The sequence below is a fragment of the Symphalangus syndactylus genome, chromosome 5 (genome assembly GCF_028878055.3).
Source record: "Symphalangus syndactylus isolate Jambi chromosome 5, NHGRI_mSymSyn1-v2.1_pri, whole genome shotgun sequence".
NCBI lineage: Eukaryota > Metazoa > Chordata > Mammalia > Primates > Hylobatidae > Symphalangus > Symphalangus syndactylus.
Window position 1 is genome coordinate 84,363,239 of NC_072427.2, and position 21,310 is coordinate 84,384,548.

The 21,310-nt window shown below is 48.4% G+C and overlaps 1 protein-coding gene across 13 annotated transcripts in view; it reads right to left on the reverse strand.

Moving 5' to 3' along the window:
• Positions 1–21,310, reverse strand: part of PCNT (pericentrin) — a 118,980-nt gene that overhangs the window by 92,431 nt on the left and 5,239 nt on the right. For 12 of the 13 annotated variants that reach the window (XM_055280027.2, XM_063640407.1, XM_063640403.1 and 9 more), the window contains exons 3-6: positions 15,582–16,148; positions 2,384–2,464; positions 1,593–1,848; positions 1,080–1,135 (exon numbers count right to left, since the gene is read on the reverse strand). In XM_055280027.2, the coding sequence (XP_055136002.2) occupies positions 1,080–1,135; positions 1,593–1,848; positions 2,384–2,464; positions 15,582–16,148 (960 nt within the window). Of the gene's footprint in view, positions 1–1,079; positions 1,136–1,592; positions 1,849–2,383; positions 2,465–13,041; positions 13,045–15,581; positions 16,149–21,310 lie in introns of all 13 variants that reach the window. The other variant, XM_055280032.2, reaches the window with a different exon arrangement.

The following is a 21,310-nucleotide window of genomic DNA, read 5'->3' on the forward strand; positions in this document are numbered from 1 at the left end:
AGGAGGTCAAGGCTACAGTGAGCTGTGATTGTGCCACTGCACTCCAGCCTGGGAGGCAGAATGAGACCCTGTCTCAAAAAGAAAAAAAAAAAAGAACAGGCAGTCATGGCCCCCAACTAAACTGTCCCGACAGGCCTTACACCCAGTCTCTCCCCTGAATGCTGGCAGGACACAAAAGCAGAAGCATCCAGGGGGCAAGCAGTCAAGGAAAAGTGAGCAAGGACCACCCACCACAAAACAGACTGCCCTCTGCCCACGAGGACCACCCACCCTGAAACAGACCAGCCTCTGCACAGGGACCACCCACCCCGAAACAGACAAGCCTCTGCACGCAAGGCCTAATCCACACAGTCACCCTCAAAGCGTTAGGAATACATCTTCCTATAAGGCCCAGGGGCCAATTGCAACTTTGCCAACCTCCACCCAAGGGCTGGGCTCTGTCCCAAGTGTTCTGAGAAATGGGTCTCATTGCCTGGGTCAGAGGGGCAGGTGACCGGAACACAACCCCAAGCCTGGACTGACATCCATCGTCTGCCAAGGGCCTGAGAGCTGCCCGGATGCCTGACTCACGAGGGGCCTCCACACTCAGCACGGCTGACAGCTCAGCCCTCTAGCGGAGGGCCTGGCAATGACAGGGCACTGCTACCTGTGGTCCCCAGTGAGGCCACCCACAGCAGGTGCAACCTGCCCCACCCAAAACCTCCTCCCTGTGTGGTATTCTCCCCGGCACCCCAGCACCCACACCCCATGCACTGCAGGGAACTGCCACATCCATGAGGGCAGAGGCTGTGTCCCAGAACACAGCTGAGGGGCAGGTCACAGGGGCCACTCAGAAGCCAGCATGGAGGGGCCAATCAGCGCCTTTATGTTATACACATCAATGTGAAACAACAAAACAAGTTTTCTGACAAATACAAACGATATAAACAAAGAATGCAATACACTTTCAATCAGCATATTCTAATAAAGCCTCGACTGGCTTCTGTCTGAATCATGGCGAGGAGCGTTCTCATGGGACCTGGCAAGAAAGGAAAAACAACATACACAGAGGCGTGCATTTTAGAATCGATCCCAGGTACCTTTACTATCTGGGCGTTTTTCTCCATTTCTGATTGTAACCTCTCCTTCAGCTCAGCTGCAAGAAAAACAAAAAGCAGCTCAGGCCACTGCATCTCAACCTTTTCAGTAACCCGACTGCCCAGGAAACGACCAGGCTCTGGCACCCACTGGACACGTGCCAGCATTCACGGGCTAGCAGGATGTGTCTGTGATGATGCTTGGCTTTAATAACAAACTGAGGACACCATGACTTCCAGACACACAGGACGACCTAAGAGAGGAGGTGAAGGCCAGCTCTGGGTCACACCTATCACAGACCACCTGGAAACCTGCTCTAATAATCTCCTGGCCACAAAAACCCAAGGGCCCCCTTTGTTCACCCCTCTCATGGTGCCAGACACCAGGCAAGGTGCTGAGAACGAGATGGGGAGACAGTGCTAGGGCGCCCCAGCTTCCAACCCCAAGAGGGAACAGGCACTAGAATGCCCATGCTGAGCCCACACGCCGCCTGTGCCCGCCTAGCCGTGCAGTACCTGCTTCCTGTCCACACCTGAGCACCACCTCCTCCTTCTCCCGTGCGTGCTGCTCCCTAAGGAGCTCCAGCTCGTGCTGCTGCCTGCTCTGTAGCAGGGCCAGCTCCTGGGCACGCCGGCTGTTGAGCATCTCCCGCAGCTCCGTCAGCGCCGTCTCCTTCTCCTTCTGGAGGTTGGCCTGTGTCAGCTCCAGCTGCGCCGTGTGCATGTTGCTCAGACTCAGGCGCAGCGCCTCCAGTTCAAGGCCATGCACGGCCTGCAGTGGAGAAAAGGCCTCTGATAAGGGCCCATGGTCAGAACCAGGGCGCATCAGTGAGACGCAGAAGCATGAATGAGAATGAGTAAGGAAGACACAGAAAAGGAAACAGCAGACACCACCTGGAAGCAGGGGCAGGACAGAGAGGCCCGGACGCCACTGAGATGCCACCCAGCTACTCCGCCAGTGACCCCACAGCACATCACTGCCCTGAGCACCAGCACCCCGAATTCCCTCACTGTATGACGGCACTGTGTGTACCTGGAGGGGGCTTCACAGCTGACAGGGAGAGCAACCGGCCCTGAGGTCAGTGTGTCACTCATGTGGCCTGCACCTGACCAAGCTCCCTGACCCCAGGCATCCACGTGTGTCTCCTCCACCGGCCCTGCTGATGGCCCCACACACAGAACGTGGAAACAGACAAGGCAGAGAAAGGAGATGGCAGCGCCCGCCCCCCCAACACCCGGATGCCCACTGTGCCCTGTGGGGATAACAGAGCCCATGCTGTGAGCCTGCGCGGGCCCCGCCGGGTCACCTGACTCTGCTGTAGGCCAGCCTCATCTTCACGGCCGCTCTCCAGGTCAGTAATGGCAAGTTCACATTCTTGTTCACACTCCTGGGGAAAAAAGGCAAAGGATGTGGTCCAGAATTCACATGAGAAAACAGTCACTAAGAAGCCACAGTGATGTGCCCAAGAACTGACAACGCACGTCCTCACAAAATCCTATTCGCAGCTGTTCACAGCAGCATCACTCGCAACGGCCAGAAGGTGGGAGCAAACCAAATGCCTCCTGAGGGATGAATGGATGAACAAACGTGGGCTGCCATTCAGCCACAAGAAGGAACGAAGCCCCAACTCAGGCTGCAACACAGAGGAGCCCTGAAGACGTGAGGCTGAGTGACAGAGCAGACACAGAAGACCACGTGTGGTGAGGTTCCATTTACATCAAGTGTTCATGATCTGCAAATCCGTAGACATGGAGCAGCCTGGAGGCTGCGAGGAGCTGAGGGAGGAGAGCGGGGTGGCTGCCACGAGCACCAGGCTTCCTTCTGGGGTGATGATAATGTCTGGAACCACTGGAGATGATGCTCACACACGCTGTCAATGTACTAAATGCCACTGAGGTCTGTACTTTAAAATGGTGAATTGTATGCTTGTTAATTGTATCTCATTAAAAAAAAAGATGGAAAAATACTAAACCCGCTTAAATGACAATGTAAAGTCAAAGTCCCAGAAACAGGCCAGGCACGGTGGCTCACGCCTGTAATCCCAGCACTTTGGGAGGCCAAGGCAGGCAGATCACCTGAGGTCAGGAGTTCGAGACCAGCCTGGCCAACATGGTGAAACCCCATCTCTATTAAAAATACAAAAATTAGCCAGGCATGGTGGCAGGCACCTGTAGTGCCAGCTACTCGGGAGGCTGAGGCAGGAGGATCACTTGAACCTGGAAGGCACAGGTTGCAGTGAGCTGAGATCACGCCACTGCACTCCAGCCTGGGCAACAGAGCGAGACTCCACCTCAAAAAATAAATAAATAAAATAAAGTCCCAGAAACAGAAGCTGTGGACTTTCCCCACGCCACAGCAGTGTTGCCACGGGAGGAACAAACAACGTGCTCTCAGGAAAAAGGGGGAAATGACACCTACAGAGAGAAAATGTGCATAAAATGCCTGGAAAAAGCGGGTACCAATGAAAGGTAAACCAATCTAGAGACACAAACTTTAAAGATCTTTGTATGGCCTCTAAATCAGCAAAAGTTGGTAAGAATATTACAAATCCTCAGTGCCACCACAGTCACAGGAAACAAATGCACCCAAACACTACCAACATCAGAATCTGTTGCTTCAACGTTTTTCTCAGCAGCCGTTTTGGCAACATAGCTCGAGCCACAGAAAGCCTTTCCCTGTCTCAACATTCCCACCTCTGGAAACCTTTTCAGCAGCAATAACCTAAAGGGAAAAGAAAAGCTGCAGGGGGCCCCTTGGCACGGATCCCGAGCTCACAGTCACCGTGGCCCTCCCAGCAGGCTCCTGCCCCTCAACTGGCGCCTGGGATGTATCCCCTGCCTGTGGAAGCAACCGTTCTCCGGCTTCCCCCGCATCAGCCAGGCACCTTTCTGGGCTCCAGGTGACCCACTTGCTCACAGAGTACTTCAGATTAAAAAACGACCCAAACTAAATTTTTCTGCCTCAACTGGGGAACTGGCTAGGGGTGGAGAGATACAGGCTTGATACAGTTGCAAAGGCTAGAAAGGCCCCCAGAGGAACTAGACAGAGAAGGGTGGCATGGTGGGCTCCACAGGGGCTGCCTGTGCGGGGACTCGTCCCCAGGGCGGGCGGCCACATGAGTGCAGCAACATCTCCCTTCAATGTCAGGAGCTCGGGCCGGGCGCGGTGGTTCACACCTGGAATCCCAGCACTTTGGGAGGCTGAGGCGGGTGGATCATGAGGTCATGAGATTGAGAACATCCTGGCCAACATGGTGAAACCCTCTCTCTACCAAAAATACAAAAAAATTAGCTGGGCGTGGTGGCGGACACCTGTAGTCCCAGCTACTCGGGAGGCTGAGGTAGGAGAATGGCATGAACCCGGGAGGCAGACCCGGCAGAGCTTGCAGTGAACAGAAATGGTGCCACTGCACTCCAGCCTGGGCGAAAGAGCGGGACTCCGTCTCAAAAAAAAAAAGTTGGAAAGAGCACAGATAATCTAAGCTCACACCTCAAGGAAGTAGAGAAACAAGAGCACACCAAATCCAAACCCAACAGGAGAAAAGAAATAATCAGGATCAGAGCAGAATGAAATGAAATTGCTATGAAAAATACAAAAGATAGCCAGGCATGGTGGCTCACGCCTGTAATCCCAGCACTTTGGGAGGCTGAGGCAGGCGGATCACCTGAGGTCAGGAGTTCTAGACCAGCCTGGCCAACATGGAGGAACCCCGTCTCTACTAAAAATACAAAATTAGCCAGGTGTGGTGGCGCATGCCTGTAATCCCAGCTACTCGGGAGGCTGAGGCAGGAAAATCGCCTGAACCCAGGAGGCGGAGGTTGCAGTGAGCCGAGATCGTGCCATTGCACTCTAGCCTGGGCAACAATAGCGAAACTCCATCTCAAAAAAAAAAAAGAAAGAAAAGAAAAATACAAGGCCGGGCACGGTGGCTCACGCTTGTAATCCCAGCACTTTGGGAGGCCGAGGCGGGTGGATCACGAGGTCAGGAGATCGAGACCACGGTGAAACCCCGTCTCTACTAAAAATACAAAAAAATCAGCCGGGCGTGGTGGTGGGTGCCTGTAGTCCCAGCCACTAGGAGAGGCTAAGGCAGGAGAATGGCATGAACCCGGGAGGCGGAGCTTGCAGTGAGCCGAGATTGCGCCACTGCACTCCAGCCTGGGCGACAGAGCAAGACTCCGTCTCAAAAAAAAAAAAAAAAAAAAGAAAAATACAAAAGATAAATGAAACGAAAAGCTGGTTCTTTGAAAAGATAAACAGGCTGGGCGTGGTGGCTCATGCCTGTAATCCCAGCACTTTGGGAGGCCGAGGCGGGCAGATCACGAGGTCAGGAGATTGAGACCATCCTGGCCAACACAGTGAAACCCTATCTCCACTGAATATACAAAAAAATTAGCTGGGCATGGTGGCGGGCGCCTGTAGTCCCAGCTACTCTGGAGGCTGAGGCAGGAGAATGGCGTGAACCCGGGAAGCAGAGCTTGCAGTGAGCCGAGATCGCGCCACTGCACTTCAGCCTGGGCAACAGAGCGATACTCCATCTCAAAAAAAAGAAAAACAAAACTGATAGATTAGTGAGATTAACCAGGAAAGGAAGAGAGAAAATCCAAATAAGCTCAATTAGAAACTAAATGGGAGACATTACAACCAATACCACAGAAATACCAAAGATCATTCAAGGCCACTATGAACACCTTTATGTGCACAAACTAGAAAACCCGGAGGCGATGGATAAATTCCTGGAAATATACATCCCTTTGAGATTAGACCAGGAAGAAACAAAAATTCTGAACAGATAAGTAACAAGCAGCAAGACTGAAACAGTAATTTAAAAACTGCCAACAAAAAATGTCCAGGACCAGAGGGATTCACAGCTGAATTCTATCAGACATTCAAAGAATTGGTACTAATCCTACTGAAACTATTCCAAAAGATAAAGACAGAATCCTTCCTAAATCGTTCTATGAAGTCGGTATCACCCTAATACCAAAACCAGGAAAGGACACAACAAAAAAAGAAAACCACAGACCAATATCCCTGATGAACATAGATGCAAAAATCTTCAACAAAATACTAGCTAACAGAATCCAACAGCACATAAAAAAGATAATACACCTGGGTTTCATACCAGGGATGCAAGGTTTAACACACACAAGTCAACAAATGTGATACACCACATAAACAGCATTAAAAAGAAAAATCATATGATCATCTCGATAGATGCAGAAGCAGCATTTGACAAAATCCAGGATCCCTTTACGATTAAAACCCTCAGCAAAATCGGCATAGAACGGACAATAAAAGCCATTCATGACAAACCCACAGCCAACATTACACTGAAAAGGGAGAAGTTGAAGGCATTTTAGAACTGGAAAAAGACAAGGATGCTCACTTTCACCACTGCTCTGGAGTCCTAGCCAGAGCAATCAGACAAGGGAAGAAATAGAGGGCATCCAAATTAGTAAAGAGGAAAAACAGTTCGTCTGCCGATGATAGGATCGTTTACCTAGAAAACCCTGGAGACCCATCCAGAAAGCTCCTACATCTGATCAATGAATTCAGTAAAGTTTCAGGACACAAAATCAACGTACACAAATCAGTAGCACTGCTATACCCCTAAAGTGACCAAGCTGAGAACCAAAATGAAGAACTCAACACCTTTTACGATGGCTGCAAAAAATAAAATAAAATACTTAGGAATATTCCTAACCCAGGAGGGGAAAAATCTCTACAAGGGAAACCACAAAACACTGCTGAAAGAAATCACTGGCTGGGCACGGTGGCTCACACCTACAATCCCAGCACTTTGGGAGGCCGAGGCAGGCGGATCACGAGGTCAGGAGATTGAGACCATCTGCTGAAACCCCGTCTCTACTAAAAATACACAAATTAGCTGGGTGTGGTGGCATGTGCCTATATTCGCAGCTACTCTGGAGGCTGAGGTAGAAGAATCACTTGAACCTGGGAGGCGGAGGTTGCAGTGAGCCGAGATCGCGCCACTGCACTCCAGCCTGGGCGACAAGAGCGAAACCCCGTCTCAAAAAAAAAAAAAAGAAAGAATTGATGACACAAACAGATAAAAAACACATCCAGGTTGGTGTGGATGCAGTGAAAACGGAAAACTTTTACATGCTGGTGGGAACGTAAACTAGTACAATCATTATAAAAACAGTATGGAGACCAGGCACAGTGGCTCACGCCTGTAATCACAGCACTTTGGGAGGGCGAGGCGGGCAGATCACCCGAGGTCAGGAGTTCAAGACCAGCCTGGGTGACATGGTGAAACCCTGTCTCTACTAAAAATACAAAAATTAGCTGGCCGCAGTGGTACACGCCTGCAATCCCAGCTACTTACAAGGCTGATGCAGAATCACTTAAGCCTAGGAGGCAGAGGTTGCAATGAGCCGAGATTGCACCATTGCACTCCAGCCTGGCCAACATGGCAAAACCCATCTCTACTACAAATAAAAAATTAGTCAGGCATGGTGCTGCATGCCTATAATCCCAGCTCCTCAGGAGGCTGAGGCATGAGAATCATTTGAACCTGGGAGGCAGAGGTTGCAATGAGCCAAATTCACATCACTGCACTAGAGGCTGGGCAACAGAGCAGGACTCCATCACAAAAAAAAAAAATAAGTAAAAAGCATGTAAAGCAGGAGCATCACTTGAGGCTGGAAGTTTGAGACCAGTCTAGTGAATGTAATGAGACTCCATCTCTACAGAATATTTAAAAATTTGCTAGGCATGGTGGCGCATGCCTGTGTTCCCAGCTACTCAGGAGGCTGAGTAGAAAGACTGCTTGAGCCCAGGGGTCGAGGCTGCAGTAAGCTATGATTGTGCCACTTACTGCAGCATGGGCAACAGCGTAAGACCCTGTTTCAAAATTAAAAAACAAAACAAAACATGTCCAGAAGGCCAGGTGTGGAGGCTCATACCCATAATCCCTGCACTTTGGGAGGCCAAGGCAGGAAGATGGCTTGAGACCAGGAGTTAGTGCTTAGCCTAGTCAATATAGTGAGATCCTATCGCTACAAAAAAATTTAAAAATATTCCCTGCCTTACTGGATGTGAGAAAAATAAAATAAAAAATAAAAATTAAATTAAAATGTGTCTAGGGAAAGGGATATTTTTGGAAGACTGATCAGACGAAAATGTAGCACTCAACTTGAAGGGACTCCCACGAGCCAGAACACAGAACTCTCACAAAAGTAACACAAACACCTCACTAAAAAGGACCACACACACAAGCCAGAACACAGACTTCTCACAAAAATAACACAAACACCTCACTAAAAAAGACCACACAATGTGCTACTCCAAGCGGAATAACAGACATATGGAAAACAGAAAACATTAAAGGAACCAAAAAAAGATCCTGAGAAGTGGCACCCACAGCAGACCCAAAATAATAAAAGTGATCCAGATCAACCCGAGCAACACACTCCATTCAAAGTGGACGGGCTGGCCAGGGGCAGTGACTCATGCCTGTAACCCCAGCACTTTGGGAGGCCAAGGCAGGCAGATAACTTGAGGTCAGGAGCTCAAGACCAGCCTGGCCAACATAGGGAAACCCCATCTCTACTAAAAATACAAAAATTAGCTGGATGTGGTGGCACATGTCTATAATTCCAGCTACTCAGGAGGCTGAGGCATGAGAATTGCTTGAACCTGGGAGGCGGAGGTTGCAGTGAGCTGAGATGGCACCACTGCACTCCAGCCTGGGCTACAGAGCGAGACTTCATCTCAAGAGTTCGAGACCAGCCTGGCCAACATGACAAAACCCCATCTCTACTAAAAAAAATACAAAAATTAGCCCAGCACGGTGGCAGGCACCTGCAATCCCAGCTACTTGGGAGGCTGAGGTAGGAGAATCGCTTGAACCTGGGAGGTGAAGGTTGCAGTGAGCCGAGATCACGCCATTGCACTCCAGTCTGGGCAACAGAGCAAGACTCCATCTCAATAAAAAACAAAGTGGATAGGCTCACTGCACCTCTAAATACCAGGCCAAAGTGGAGACCAATTCACTCACAAAAAAAGATGTACAGTTAAAATAAGTTTGAAAATATCTCTAGGAAACAAGAAATTATGCAGAATGACACAACCAATTTTAAAGAATCCAAATAGAACTAAAAACAGCAAGAACAAAATTAACAACTCTGGACATATTTAACAGCAGATTATATACAGATGAACAGAGGTTTAGAAAAATGGGAGATAACACAGATAAAACTATCCAGCCTATGGCCAAGAGCAAAAAGAAGGCAAGCACAAAAGTGGGCTGAGCTATACGTATGTGATATGGTTGGGCTGTGTCCCCACCCAAATCTCATCTTGACTTGTAGCTCCCACAATTCCCACGTGTCATGGGAGGGACCCAGTGGGAGGTAACTGAATCATGGGGGCAGGTCTTTCCTGTGCTGGTCTCCTGAGAGTGAATAAGTCTCACTAGATCTGATGGTTTCATAAAGAGGAGTCCCTCTGCACAAGTTCTCTCTCTTTGCCTTCCGCCATCCACCTAAGATGTGACTTGGTCCTCCTTGTCTTCCACCATGAGTGTGAGGCCTCCCCAGCCACGTGCAACTGTGAGTCCATTAAACCTCTCTTCCTTAATTACCCAGTCTTGGGTTATGCCTTTATTAGCAGCATGAGAATGGACAAATACGGTATGCAAAAGAATGGAGAGAAAGAACAGGTAGAAGGTATGCATGGAGATACTGGTTAGGATTTGAGAGGCAACAGATGAGAAAAGCATCATCCACACGTTGAAGAAAACCCTGGATCCCAAGCAGAATTAAAGACATCATAAAAAGCCACACCTGGTGTGATAGTTAACATTGTCAACTTGATTGGATTGAAGGATACAAAGTATTGTCCCTGGGTGTGTCTGTGAGGGTGTTGCCAAAGGAGATTAACATTTGAGTCAATGGACTGGGAAAGGCAGATCAACCCTCAATCTGGGTTGCCACCATCTAATCAGCTGCCAGTGTGGCCAAAATAAAACCAGGCAGAAGAGCATGGAAGGACTAGACTAGACTGGTTAGCCCTCTGGCCTCCATCTTTCTCCCATGCTGGATGCTTCCTGCCCTTGAACATCAGACTCCAAGTTCTTCAGCTTTCGGACTCAGACTGGCTTCCTTGCTCCTCATCCTGCAGATGGCCTACTGTGGGCCCTCACCTTGTGATTATGGGAGTCGATGCTCCTTAATAAACTCCCCTTTACATATCTATCTATCCTTTTAGTTCTGTCCCTGTAGAGAACACATAAAATCAAAACTGCAGAACACCAAAGACACTAAAAGTCTTCAGGATGGCCACGGCAGTGAACACAAGCTAGAGAGGGGCAGAGCGAAACCACCGGCAGGCAAGACACCAACTGCCAACTATATGTCTACGCCAGCCAGACTTTCGAGAAGGGAAATAAAAACAAGCCAGGCGCAGTTGTTCACACCAGTAATCCCAGCACTTTGGGAGGCCGAGGTGAGCAATCAATCACCTGAGATCAGGAGTTTGAGATCAGCCCGGCCAATATGGTAAAACTAAAATACAAAAATTAGGCCGGATGCAGTGGCTCACGCCTGTAATCCCAGCACTTTGGGAGGCCGAGGCGGGTGGATCATTTGAGGTCAGGAGTTCGAGACCAGCCTGGCCAACATGGTGAAACCCCATCTCTACCAGAAATACAAAAATTAGCCGGGCAGTAGTGGCGTGTACCTGTAATCTCAGGTACTCGGGAGGCTGAGGCGGGAGAACCTCTTGAGCCTGGGAGGCGGAGGTTGCAGTGAGCTGAGAATGGGCCACTGCACTCTAGTCTGGGTGAGTGAGAGACCCTGTCTCAAAAAAAAATAATAAATAAAAAAATACAAAAATTAGCCGGGCATGGTGGTGCACATCTGTAATCCCAGCTACTCAGGAGGCTGAAGCAGGAGAATTGCTTGAGCCCAGGAGGCAGAGGTTATAGTGAGCTGAGATCACCACTCCAGCCTGGGCATCAAGAGTGCAAGAGCAAAACTCCATCTCAAAAGAAAAAAAAAAAGACACATTCATTATTCATATTCACAAAAAAGCTAGAAGCAAGAAAGATGTCCTTCACCAGGTGAGTGGATAAACAAACTGGGAACCATGCACACAATGAAGTACTAACCAGCATCAAAAAGGAATGAGCTACTGATCAATCTAAAACTTGGATGAATCTTCAACTCATTTTGCTAAGTGATTTAAAAAGTTGGACCCAAAAGGCTACATATTATAGAGTTCCATCTGTAGAACATTCTGGAAAAGGCAAAACCATAGAACAAAAAACAGACCAGTGGTTGCCAGAGGCTGGGGAAGGAGGGAGAGGCTGGTTAGAAAGAGGACACGGGCCTCTTGGGGGTCAGGGTTGTTCTGGAGGGTAACTGGGTGGTGGATATGACTCTACACAATTGTACATCACGAAGAATGAACTTAAAAGCATGCAAATTTTAGGGTGGGCAAGGTGGCTCACACCTGTAATCGCAGCACTTTTGGAGGCCAAGGCAGGAGGATCACTTGACCCCAAGAGCTCAAGACCAGTCCTGTCAACATAGTGAGACCCTGTCTCTACAAAAAAATAAAAACAAAACTTAGCCAGGTGTGGTGGAACATGCCTGTAGTCCCAGCTACTTGGAAGGCTGAGGTGGGAGGACTGCCTAAGCCCAGGAGTTCAAGGCTGTAGTGAGCCGAGACTGTACCGCTGCACTACAGCCTGGACAACAGAGCAAGACACTGTCTCAAAAAAAAAGTCCGCACGGTGGCTCATGCCTGTAATCCTAGCACTTTGGGAGACAGAGGTGGGGGAGGATCACCTGAGGTCGGGAGTTCAAGACCAGCCTGACCAACATGGTGAAACCCCATCTCTACTAAAATACAAAATTAGCCAGGCGTGGTGGTAAGGCCTCCCCAGCCACTCGGGAGGCTGAGGCAGGAAAATCGCTTGAATCCGGGAAGCGGAGATTGCAGTGAGCCGAGATCGCGCCACTGCACTCCAGCCTGGGCAACAAGAGCAAAACTCCAGCTCAAAAAACAAAACAAAACAAAACAGTAGGCAACTTTAAAAAATTGACCAGGATGGGCCGGGCGCGGTGGCTCACGCCTGTAATCCCAGTACTTTGGGAGGCCGAGGCAGGTGGATCACGAGGTCAGGAGATCGAGACAATCCTGGCTAACATGGTGAAACCCCATCTCTACTAAAACTACAAAAAATTAGCCGGGTGTGGTGGCGGGCGCCTATAGTCCAAGCTACTCGGGAGGCTGAGGCAGGAGAATGGCGTGAACCCAGGAAGCGGAGCTTGCAGTGAGCCGAGATAGCGCCACTGCACTCCGGCCTGGGTGAAAGAGCGAGACTCCGTCTCAAAAAAAAAAAAAAAAATTGACCAGAATGTTGTGGGATCCCAGGATAGGAAGTAGCCAGTGACCAATGAACCTGACTACATACTCACCAGTGAAGACACAACCTTAGTGAGGGGCTGGAGAAGAGAGGAGTGACCTGAGTAACCTTGGAAAACAGTTGTGACTGGAAACTGAAAATGGAGACAAAAGGAGCTATAAACAAACACTGAACTCCACTTAGTAAATTTGTTTCTTATATGACGTGGGTTGCTAATTCTGAAACTATTATACACTTACAGGAGAGTTGAACAAACAAGTAAATAAATGGGGCCGGGCGTGGTGGCCCACACCTGTAATCCCAGCACTTTGGGAGGTTGAGGTGGGTGGATCACCTGAGGTCAGGAGTCAGAGACCAGCCTGACCAACATGGTGAAACCCCAATTAGCCAGGCATGGTGGCAGCACTTGTAATCGCAGCTACTAGAGAGGCTGAGGCAGGAGAATCACTTGAGCCCGGGAGGCAGAGGCTGCAGCAAGCCAAGATCCTGCCACTGCACTCCAGCCCGGGCAACAGAGCGGGACTGTCTCAAAAAACAAACAAATAAACAAACAAAAAAACAACCTTCTAATTTATTTTTTTAAAAGTAAATAAATGGCAGAAGTGAGAGCCAGGCTTCTCACTGTCTGAGAAGGAAACTGCAAATAAACCGGGAGGAGGGCAGAGTGAACTCTGTGGTGCTGGATTAGGCTCTGAGGTATCAGTATGTATTCCTATTTAATATATACGTCTATAAATACAAATGAACATAAATACAGCTATGAGTGTATACGCAGACTAGCTCCCAGGCACACCCTTCCTCACTCTGTCCACGCAGAGAGCCCAGAAGCAGCAGCAACATCCCAGCAGGAGTGAGCACACCTAGTGCCCAGGTCTTGGTTTCAACACCATAATCCCGTAAAAGGCACCAAGACTCCTTGGAGAAACAGCGGACTCAGAAGAGACAGGGCCTACACGATGAGCCTGCGGCACCAACTTGCAGTGTCACAAGCCAGGATGTGCTTCAAACACATGACACAGGAGCCACCTAAAGGGGCTCCCCACAGACAGAGCTGCAACAACTTAAGAATCAAAACAACGTTGAGGCTACACTAAGCTGTGATGGCACCACCATACTCCAGCCCAGGGGACAGAATGAGACGCAGTCCCAAGAAGGCAATAAATAAATGAAGAGTGGGTTTTATAGAACCCACCAGAGACTGTTCTTCCAGGCCTCACCCAGGAGTTAGATCTTTCCTGCAATAATGCAGATTAAAAACTAAACTTGCTGGCCGGGTGCAGTGGCTCACGCTTATAATCCCAGCACTTTGGGAGGCCGAGGCGGGCGGATCACAAGGTCAGGAGATCGAGACCACGGTGAAACCCTGTCTCTACTAAAAAAAAAAATACAAAAAATTAGCCGGGCGTGGTGGCAGGCGCCTGTAGTCCCAGCTACTCGGAGGCTGAGGCAGGAGAACGGCGTGAACCCGGGAGGCGGAGCTTGCAGTGAGCCGAGATTGCGCCACTGCACTCCAGCCTGGGCGACAGAGCGAGACTCCATCTCAAAAAAAAAAAAAAAAAAAAAAAAAACTAAACTTGGCCAGCATAGCAGTTCACACCTGTAATCCCAGCACTTGGGGAGGCCAAGGCAGGAGGATCACCTGAGGTCAGGAGTTCAAGACCAGCCTGACCAATATGATGAAACCCCTTCTCTACTAAAAATATAAAAACTAGCCAGGCGTGGTGGCATGCGCCTGTAATCCCAGCTACTTGGGAGGCTGAGGCAGAAGAACCGCTCGAACCTGGGAGGCAGAGGTTGCAGTGAGCCGAGATCGTGCCATTGCACTCCAGCCTGGGCAAGAGCAAAACTCCATCTCAAAAAACAAACAAATTTGCCGGCCAGGTGCAGTGGCTTACGCCTGTAATCCCAACACTTCAGGAGGCTGAGACCAGCAGATCACTTGAGGTCAGTACTAGCCTGACCAACATGGGGAAACCCTGTCTCTACTAAAAATACAATAATTAGCCAGGCGTGGTGGTGGGTGCTTATAATCACAGCTACTTGGGAGGCTGAGACAGGAGAATCGCTTGAACCCAGGAGGCGGAGGTTACAGTGAGCCAAGATCGCACCACTGCACTCCAGCCAGGGCAACAGAGCAAGACTCCGTCTCAAAAAAAAAAAAAAAAAAAAAAAAAAACCCAAAAACCAAAAAACAACCAAACTTGCCTAAAGCAGTGTGAATTGAGTCTAGCTAGAATCAAATGGCTAAAATATAGGCTTTTTTTGTGTGTGTGTGAGATGGAATCTCGGTCTGTCTCCCAGGCTAAAGTGCAGTGGCAGCCAGCTAATTTTTGTATTTTTAGGAGAGACGGGGTTTCACCATATTGGCCAGGCTGGTCTCAAACTCCTGACCTCGTGATCCGCCCACCTTGGCCTCCCAAAGTGCTGGGGTTACAGGCGTGAGCCACCACGCCCAGCCTAAAATATATGCTTTTAACGTAACACTTTAAAATTAGTCAATTCCAAACAGTGTTTTCCTCCACGTGCTAACAAAAAACATGTCAATAAAATAAAGGTAATCAACTCAACACGTATGGAATTCATCCCACAAGGCACGTGGCAGAAACCAGGGACGTGAAGACTGACCACAGCCTCCCTGCCCTGCCAGGCTCTCAACTGGTACAGGACTTCCACAGTCACAAACAGATTATGTGAGAAACAAGCTACCAGGCCTAAGAAACAGGCTGAACAGACAGGTGAGTCAATCGACAAGGGCAACTAGAATAAAGGGAATTCGTGACATTCCTCAAACTTATGAAGGGTGGCTTCTCTTCAATGTCCCACGGGAAAAACAAAAAAGGAAGATCACAAGGGAGGCAGATTTGAGCTCAGGGAGAAGGGTCTGAAGAGAAGCTTTCCATCCACAGGCAACATTAAGAATGTGCAGGTGGCAGCACGTGGGGCCTACAGGGTGAGCCTCTGCCTCCAGCTCTCTATGCTTCCAGTTTCCACTTCTAAAGAGAGGCCCTGCAGAGATGGAAGGTCCTCTCACTGGTTTGGATTTCTACAACATAAAGAAATCCTTTGACAAAGAATACACCTTAACAGAGAACTTAAAGAATACCTTTGTGATGATCTCACACTGTTCTGGATGGTGGTCACTGACTGTGAACATCCCACGCTGTTCTGGACGATCGTCACTCACTGTGAACATCCCACACTGTTCTGGTTGCTGGTCACTGATTGTGAACATCCCACGCTGTTCTGGTTGCTGGTCACCGACTGTGAACATCCCACACTGTTCTGGTTGGTGGTCACTGATTGTGAAGATCCCACGCTGTTCTGATGGGTGGTCACCGATTGTGAACATCCCACTCTGTTCTGGTTGGTGGTCACTGATCGTGAACATCCCACGCTGTTCTGGACGATCGTCACTCATTGTGAACATCCCACTCTGTTCTGGTTGGTGGTCACTGATCGTGAACATCCCACGCTGTTCTGAACGATCGTCACTCATTGTGAACACCCCACACTGTTCTGGTTGCTGGTCACTGATTGTGAACATCCCACGCTGTTCTGGTGGGTGGTCACTGATTGTGAAGATCCCATGCTGTTCTGGAGGATGGTCATTGACTTGCTTCTGCTGCATCTGTTCCAAGTCCTCTCTCTTCTCTCCATCACGGTCCTCCAGCTAAGAAGGGGAGGGCCAGAAAGAAGCATTTAAAGCAAGGTCCAGGGCTGCAGCCTCAGGCCCTTCCCAGCTCCTCTATCTGCGGCCCTATGCTGACTTCATTTAACAAGTAGAGCTCATTTCCACCTGTTCAGAACGTGCACCTTCCACATTAACAATTCTCAAGCTCTAAACATTTTTTTTTTTTTTTTTTGAGACGGAGTCTTGCTCTGTTGCCCAGGCTGGAGTGCAGTGGCACAATCTCGGCTCACTGCAAGCTCCACCTCCCAGGTTCACGCCATTCCCCTGCCTCAGCCTCCCGAGTAGCTGGGACTACAGGCACCCGCCACCACGCCCGGCTAATTTTTTGTATTTTTAGTAGAGACAGGGTTTCACCGTGTTAGCCAGGGTGGTCTCCACCTCCTGACCTCGTGATCCGCCCACCTCGGCCTCCCAAAGTGCTGGGATTACAGGCGTGAGCCACCGCGCCCGGCCAGCTCTAAACATTTTTATAATGCAAATAATTTCCCTAATGATGTTCCTGACCCTCTTCTTAATGAATTCAACTTTTTTTTTTTTTTTTTTTGAGACAGAGTCTCGCTCTGTTGCCAGGCTGGAGTGCAGTGGCATGAACTCGGCTCACTGAAACCTCCACCTCCCGGGTTCAAGTGATTCTCCTTCTCAACCTCCCGGGGGTTTCACCATGTTGGCCAGACTGGTCTTGAACTCCTGACCTCAGGTGATCCACCCGCCTCAGCCTCCCCAAGTGCTGGGATTACAGGTATGAGTCACCGTGCCCAGCCTATAATTTTTCTTTTTTTTGAGACAAAGTTTCGCTCTGTCATCCAGGCTGGAGTGCAGTGGCACGACCTCGGCTCACTGCGACCTCTGCCTCCGGGTTCAAACGATTCTCCGGCCTCAGCCTCCCGAGTACCTGGGACTACAGGCGCATGCCACCACGCCCAGCTAATTTTTTTTTTCTTTTTTGTCTTTTTTTGAGATGAAGTCTCACTCTGTTGCCCAGGCTGGAGTGCAGTGGCACAATCTCAGCTCACTGCAAGCTCTGCCTCCCGGGTTTACGCCATTCTCCTGCCTCAGCCTCCCGAGTAGCTGGGACTACAGGCGCGTGCCACCACGCCCAGCAGATTTTTGTATTTTTAGTAGAATCGGGGTTTCACCATGTTGGCCAGGATGGTCTCAATCTCTTGACCTTGTGATCTGCCCACCTCGGCCTCCCAAAGTGCTGGGATTACAGGCGTGAGCCACTGCACCCGGCCATGAATTCCACTTTAAAAAAAAATTTAATTAATTTTTTGAGACAAGGTCTCGCTCTGTCACCCAGGCTGGCGTGCAGTGGTGCAATCACAGCTCACCGCAACCTTGACCTCCTGGGCTCAAGCAATCCTCCTGCCTCAGCCACCTGAGTAGCTGGAACTACTGGCATGCGTCACTGTGCCCAGCTTATTTTTTATTTTTTTGTAGAGACAGGGTCTCTATGTTCATTATGTTCCAAAGCTGGCCTCAAACTCCTGGGCTCAAGCAATCCTCCCACCTCAGCATCCCAAAATGCTGGGAATACAGGCATGAGCCACAGTGCCCAGACTAGCTTGCTTTAACAAGATGATTCACTAAGAACATTTCAATTTCTTCCAAAATAGCAAAGAAAAATGAGGGTGTCAGCTTTTCGGGATCATTAGATGAGTCACAAGATGAATGCAGAGAGAGAGCACTCATGGCCAATGATGACGGCAAAACTGACGTGAAAACAAAATCTCAGACAAGTCTTCATTTGACAATACCCTAGATCAATCTTCTCAGAATCAAGAGGAAGTGAGGGACGAAAAGGGGACACAATAGTCTCAATCAGCTGCCCACTCACATGAATGATCACACTTCAAAGGAACCTGGACCATCCATCCACTTCCTTAAGAGGACACTTCTGGCCGGGCACGGTGGCTCACGCTTGTAATCCCAGCACTTTGGGAGGCCGAGGCGGGCGGATCACGAGGTCAGGAGATCGAGACCACGGTGAAACCCCATCTCTACTAAAAATACAAAAAACTAGACGGGCGTGGTGGCGGGCGCCTGTAGTCCCAGCTACTCGGAGAGGCTGAGGCAGGAGAATGGTGTGAACCCGGGAGGCGGAGCTTGCAGTGAGCGGAAATTGAGCCACTGCACTCCAGCCTGGGTGAAAAAGCGAGACTCCGTCTCAAAAAAACAGGACACTTCTAATGTTTGTGTGCCAAAACTTAGTTGATACAAAGAGGTTGGATCAAATTTCTAATAAAGTTGTTCTAAATTATTGCTTTATTCTTACTTCTGTAAATTACGTGTAAAACAACTTAAAATGACAAAACAGTAAGAGGGCCCAGAAATCTAGATGATAAATGGTGATAACTATTTTTCCTGGTATTTGATACAAATATGAGTTGGAAAAGTGCTAGAACCACACTTCTTAAGCCTTCTATAGCACTAGTTAAATCTTCTTCAGCCAAAGTTTTTGTATTTTCTTCTGAAATTCTTGACCTCTGAGCAATTTTTGGATGGTTCTTTTTTTTTTTTTTGAGATAAAGTCTCGCTCCTGTCCTCCAGGCTGGAGTGCAATGGCACAATCTCGGCTCAGTGCAACCTCCGCCTCCTGGGTTCAAGTGATTCTCCTGCCTCAGCCTCCCGAGTACCTGGGATTACAGGTGCCTGCCATGAGGCCCAGCTAATTTTTGTATTTTTAGTAGAGATGGGGTTTCACCACGTTGGCCAGGCTGGTCTCGATCTCCTGACCTCAGGTGATCTTCCTGCCTTGGCCTCCCAAAGTGCTGGGATTACAGGCATGAGCCAATGCGTCCGGCCAGATGGTTCTTTTACAAAAAAATGGCCTCTCCTCATTTTGTTTCTCATCTATAACTGAAAGGTCAAATTCTGCTTTCTACCATTCCTTTATTTTTATGATTTTTTTTTTTTTGAGACAAGGCCTTGCTCTGCCGCCCAGCCTGGCGGGCAGTGGTACCACCATAGCTCACTGTAGCCTCAAACTCCTGGGCTCAGGTGATCCTCCCAACTCAGCCTCCTCAGTAACTGGGACTACAGGTGTGCATTGTCATGCCCAGCTAATTTTTATATTTTTCATAGAGACAGTTTCACTATGTTGCCCAGGGTGATCTTAAACTCCTGGGCTCCAACCATCCTCCCACGTTGGCCTCCCAAAGTGCTCGGAGCCACCACGCCTGACCTTGCTTTCTGCCATTTCTGAGTTAACTTTTAGAACTGAGACAGCTGTTGCACTGGTTCAACTATTTTTCCATCATGCACTTAACAAATTGTAAGGTAACATAGCTGAATCCTGAATATTTACCACAAAGTCTTTCTGCAATTCTACTTTCGCTTATAACCATCCTGAAAAAAATCTAAGATCTTAAAGTTGGTTAAAAATATGTCTTATACCAGCTGGGCACGGCGGCTTACGCCTGTAATTCCAGCACTTTGGGAGGCCGAGGTGGGAGGATCACCTGAGTCAGGGAGGTCAAGGCTGAAGTAAACTGTGACTGGGCCACTGCACTCCAGCCTGGGCGCCAGAGGGAGGACCTGCCTCCAGAAAAAAGAAAGAAGACTTATGCTAGAAATCAGTATTTACCTAACAGTTGGTGATCAAAGTAAGAAATTCATTATATGTTGGAAAGCACAATAATTTCTCCCTCCCCCTCACACACACACACACACACAAACACACACGCTTATCTTATGCTGTTCAATAAGCTCACTAGACTCTCCATAGCCAAACCTCTCACAATTTATAGATGGGCAAAATAAAACAAATGCACCTTTAATTATGTTTAAAGCACTGGTACAACTATAACATAAAGGTTCCTTGAGGATTCCTGATCTCCAGACGCAGCACGACCAACCATCTGAGAAGGGAGCGCCCTGTCCTGGGACATTATTTGGCCACACGGCCACCAGCTGCTAGCTTTAAACAGTGGACTCTTTCCTGGAAATTCACTTTTCAGAAGATCATTATTCTGAACACAAAATTACTCCTATTTTAACATCTACAACTGGATTAAAGGCATACTAAACTCAAATATCATGAACTATTTTATAATACATATGAAAAAAACTCCCTTTTAGACTGAACTGATGATGTACAATGATATAATCAGAAAAAAAGTTAATGAAATATCTGCTTCTTACAGCACCAATGGTTTTTATATACATAACTGACAAGACAAAATGGCTTAAGAAATTTGATTCCTAACTTAGTATACAGCAGAAAGACAATGGCTCTATTCTACACATACTACTTAATTTACCTATACATGTATAAAGAAAGTAAATTTTAGCTAGGTGGGATGGCTCACACCTGTAATTCCAGCACTTTGGGAGGCCGAGGTGGGAGAATTACTTGAGCACAGGAGTTTGAGACCAGCCCTGACAACATAGTGTAATACTGTCTCCAAAAATTTTTTTTTAAGTTAGCCAGGCATGGTGGCACACGCCTGTAGTCCCAGGTACTAGGGAGGCTGAGGCAGCAGGGTCACTTGAGGCCAGGAGGTCAAGGCTGGAATGAGCCATGATTGCGCCACTGCACTCCAGCCTGGGCAAGAAAACAAGACCGTATCTCAAAAAAAAGGGGAAAAAAGCTGATGTCCAAGATCCAGTAGGGAGTAATACCTGATGACTGCACATTTAGCTTATTAAAATAACAGGAATTCTGTGGAAAAAGCTGACTGGTACCTGACCTTTGCCCACCATCTTGCCATTGTTTCACCAAGTTTTGTGAAAGCAGACCCCTCCTCACATCTACCACACCACCCCACGCTTGAGGGTGAAGTGTCCTGTCCACTGTGGTCACGAGGAAGTGACAAAATGCAGGAAGTGGAGTGAGTGTGCATGTGCATCTCTAAGTAAAGGGGACCAGTAGCGGGCCTGGTATTTATAGATTGCTTTAAGATGTCCAAAATACATGTTTTATTAGTGGTATAGTTAATTCTAAAATGGGAAAAAATGTTATATAAGTAACCTAATGTGTTTATTGTAGGAAGTACCAAAAACCATAACAACGGAAAAACCAACAACTCTATTCCTTTCTGACCACCACTGTTAATTTTCTGGTATATGCCCTTCTGGTTTTGAAAACAAAAATCAAAATGGTTTTCATAAGATCATCTGCCTGAATGAAGGCATGCATT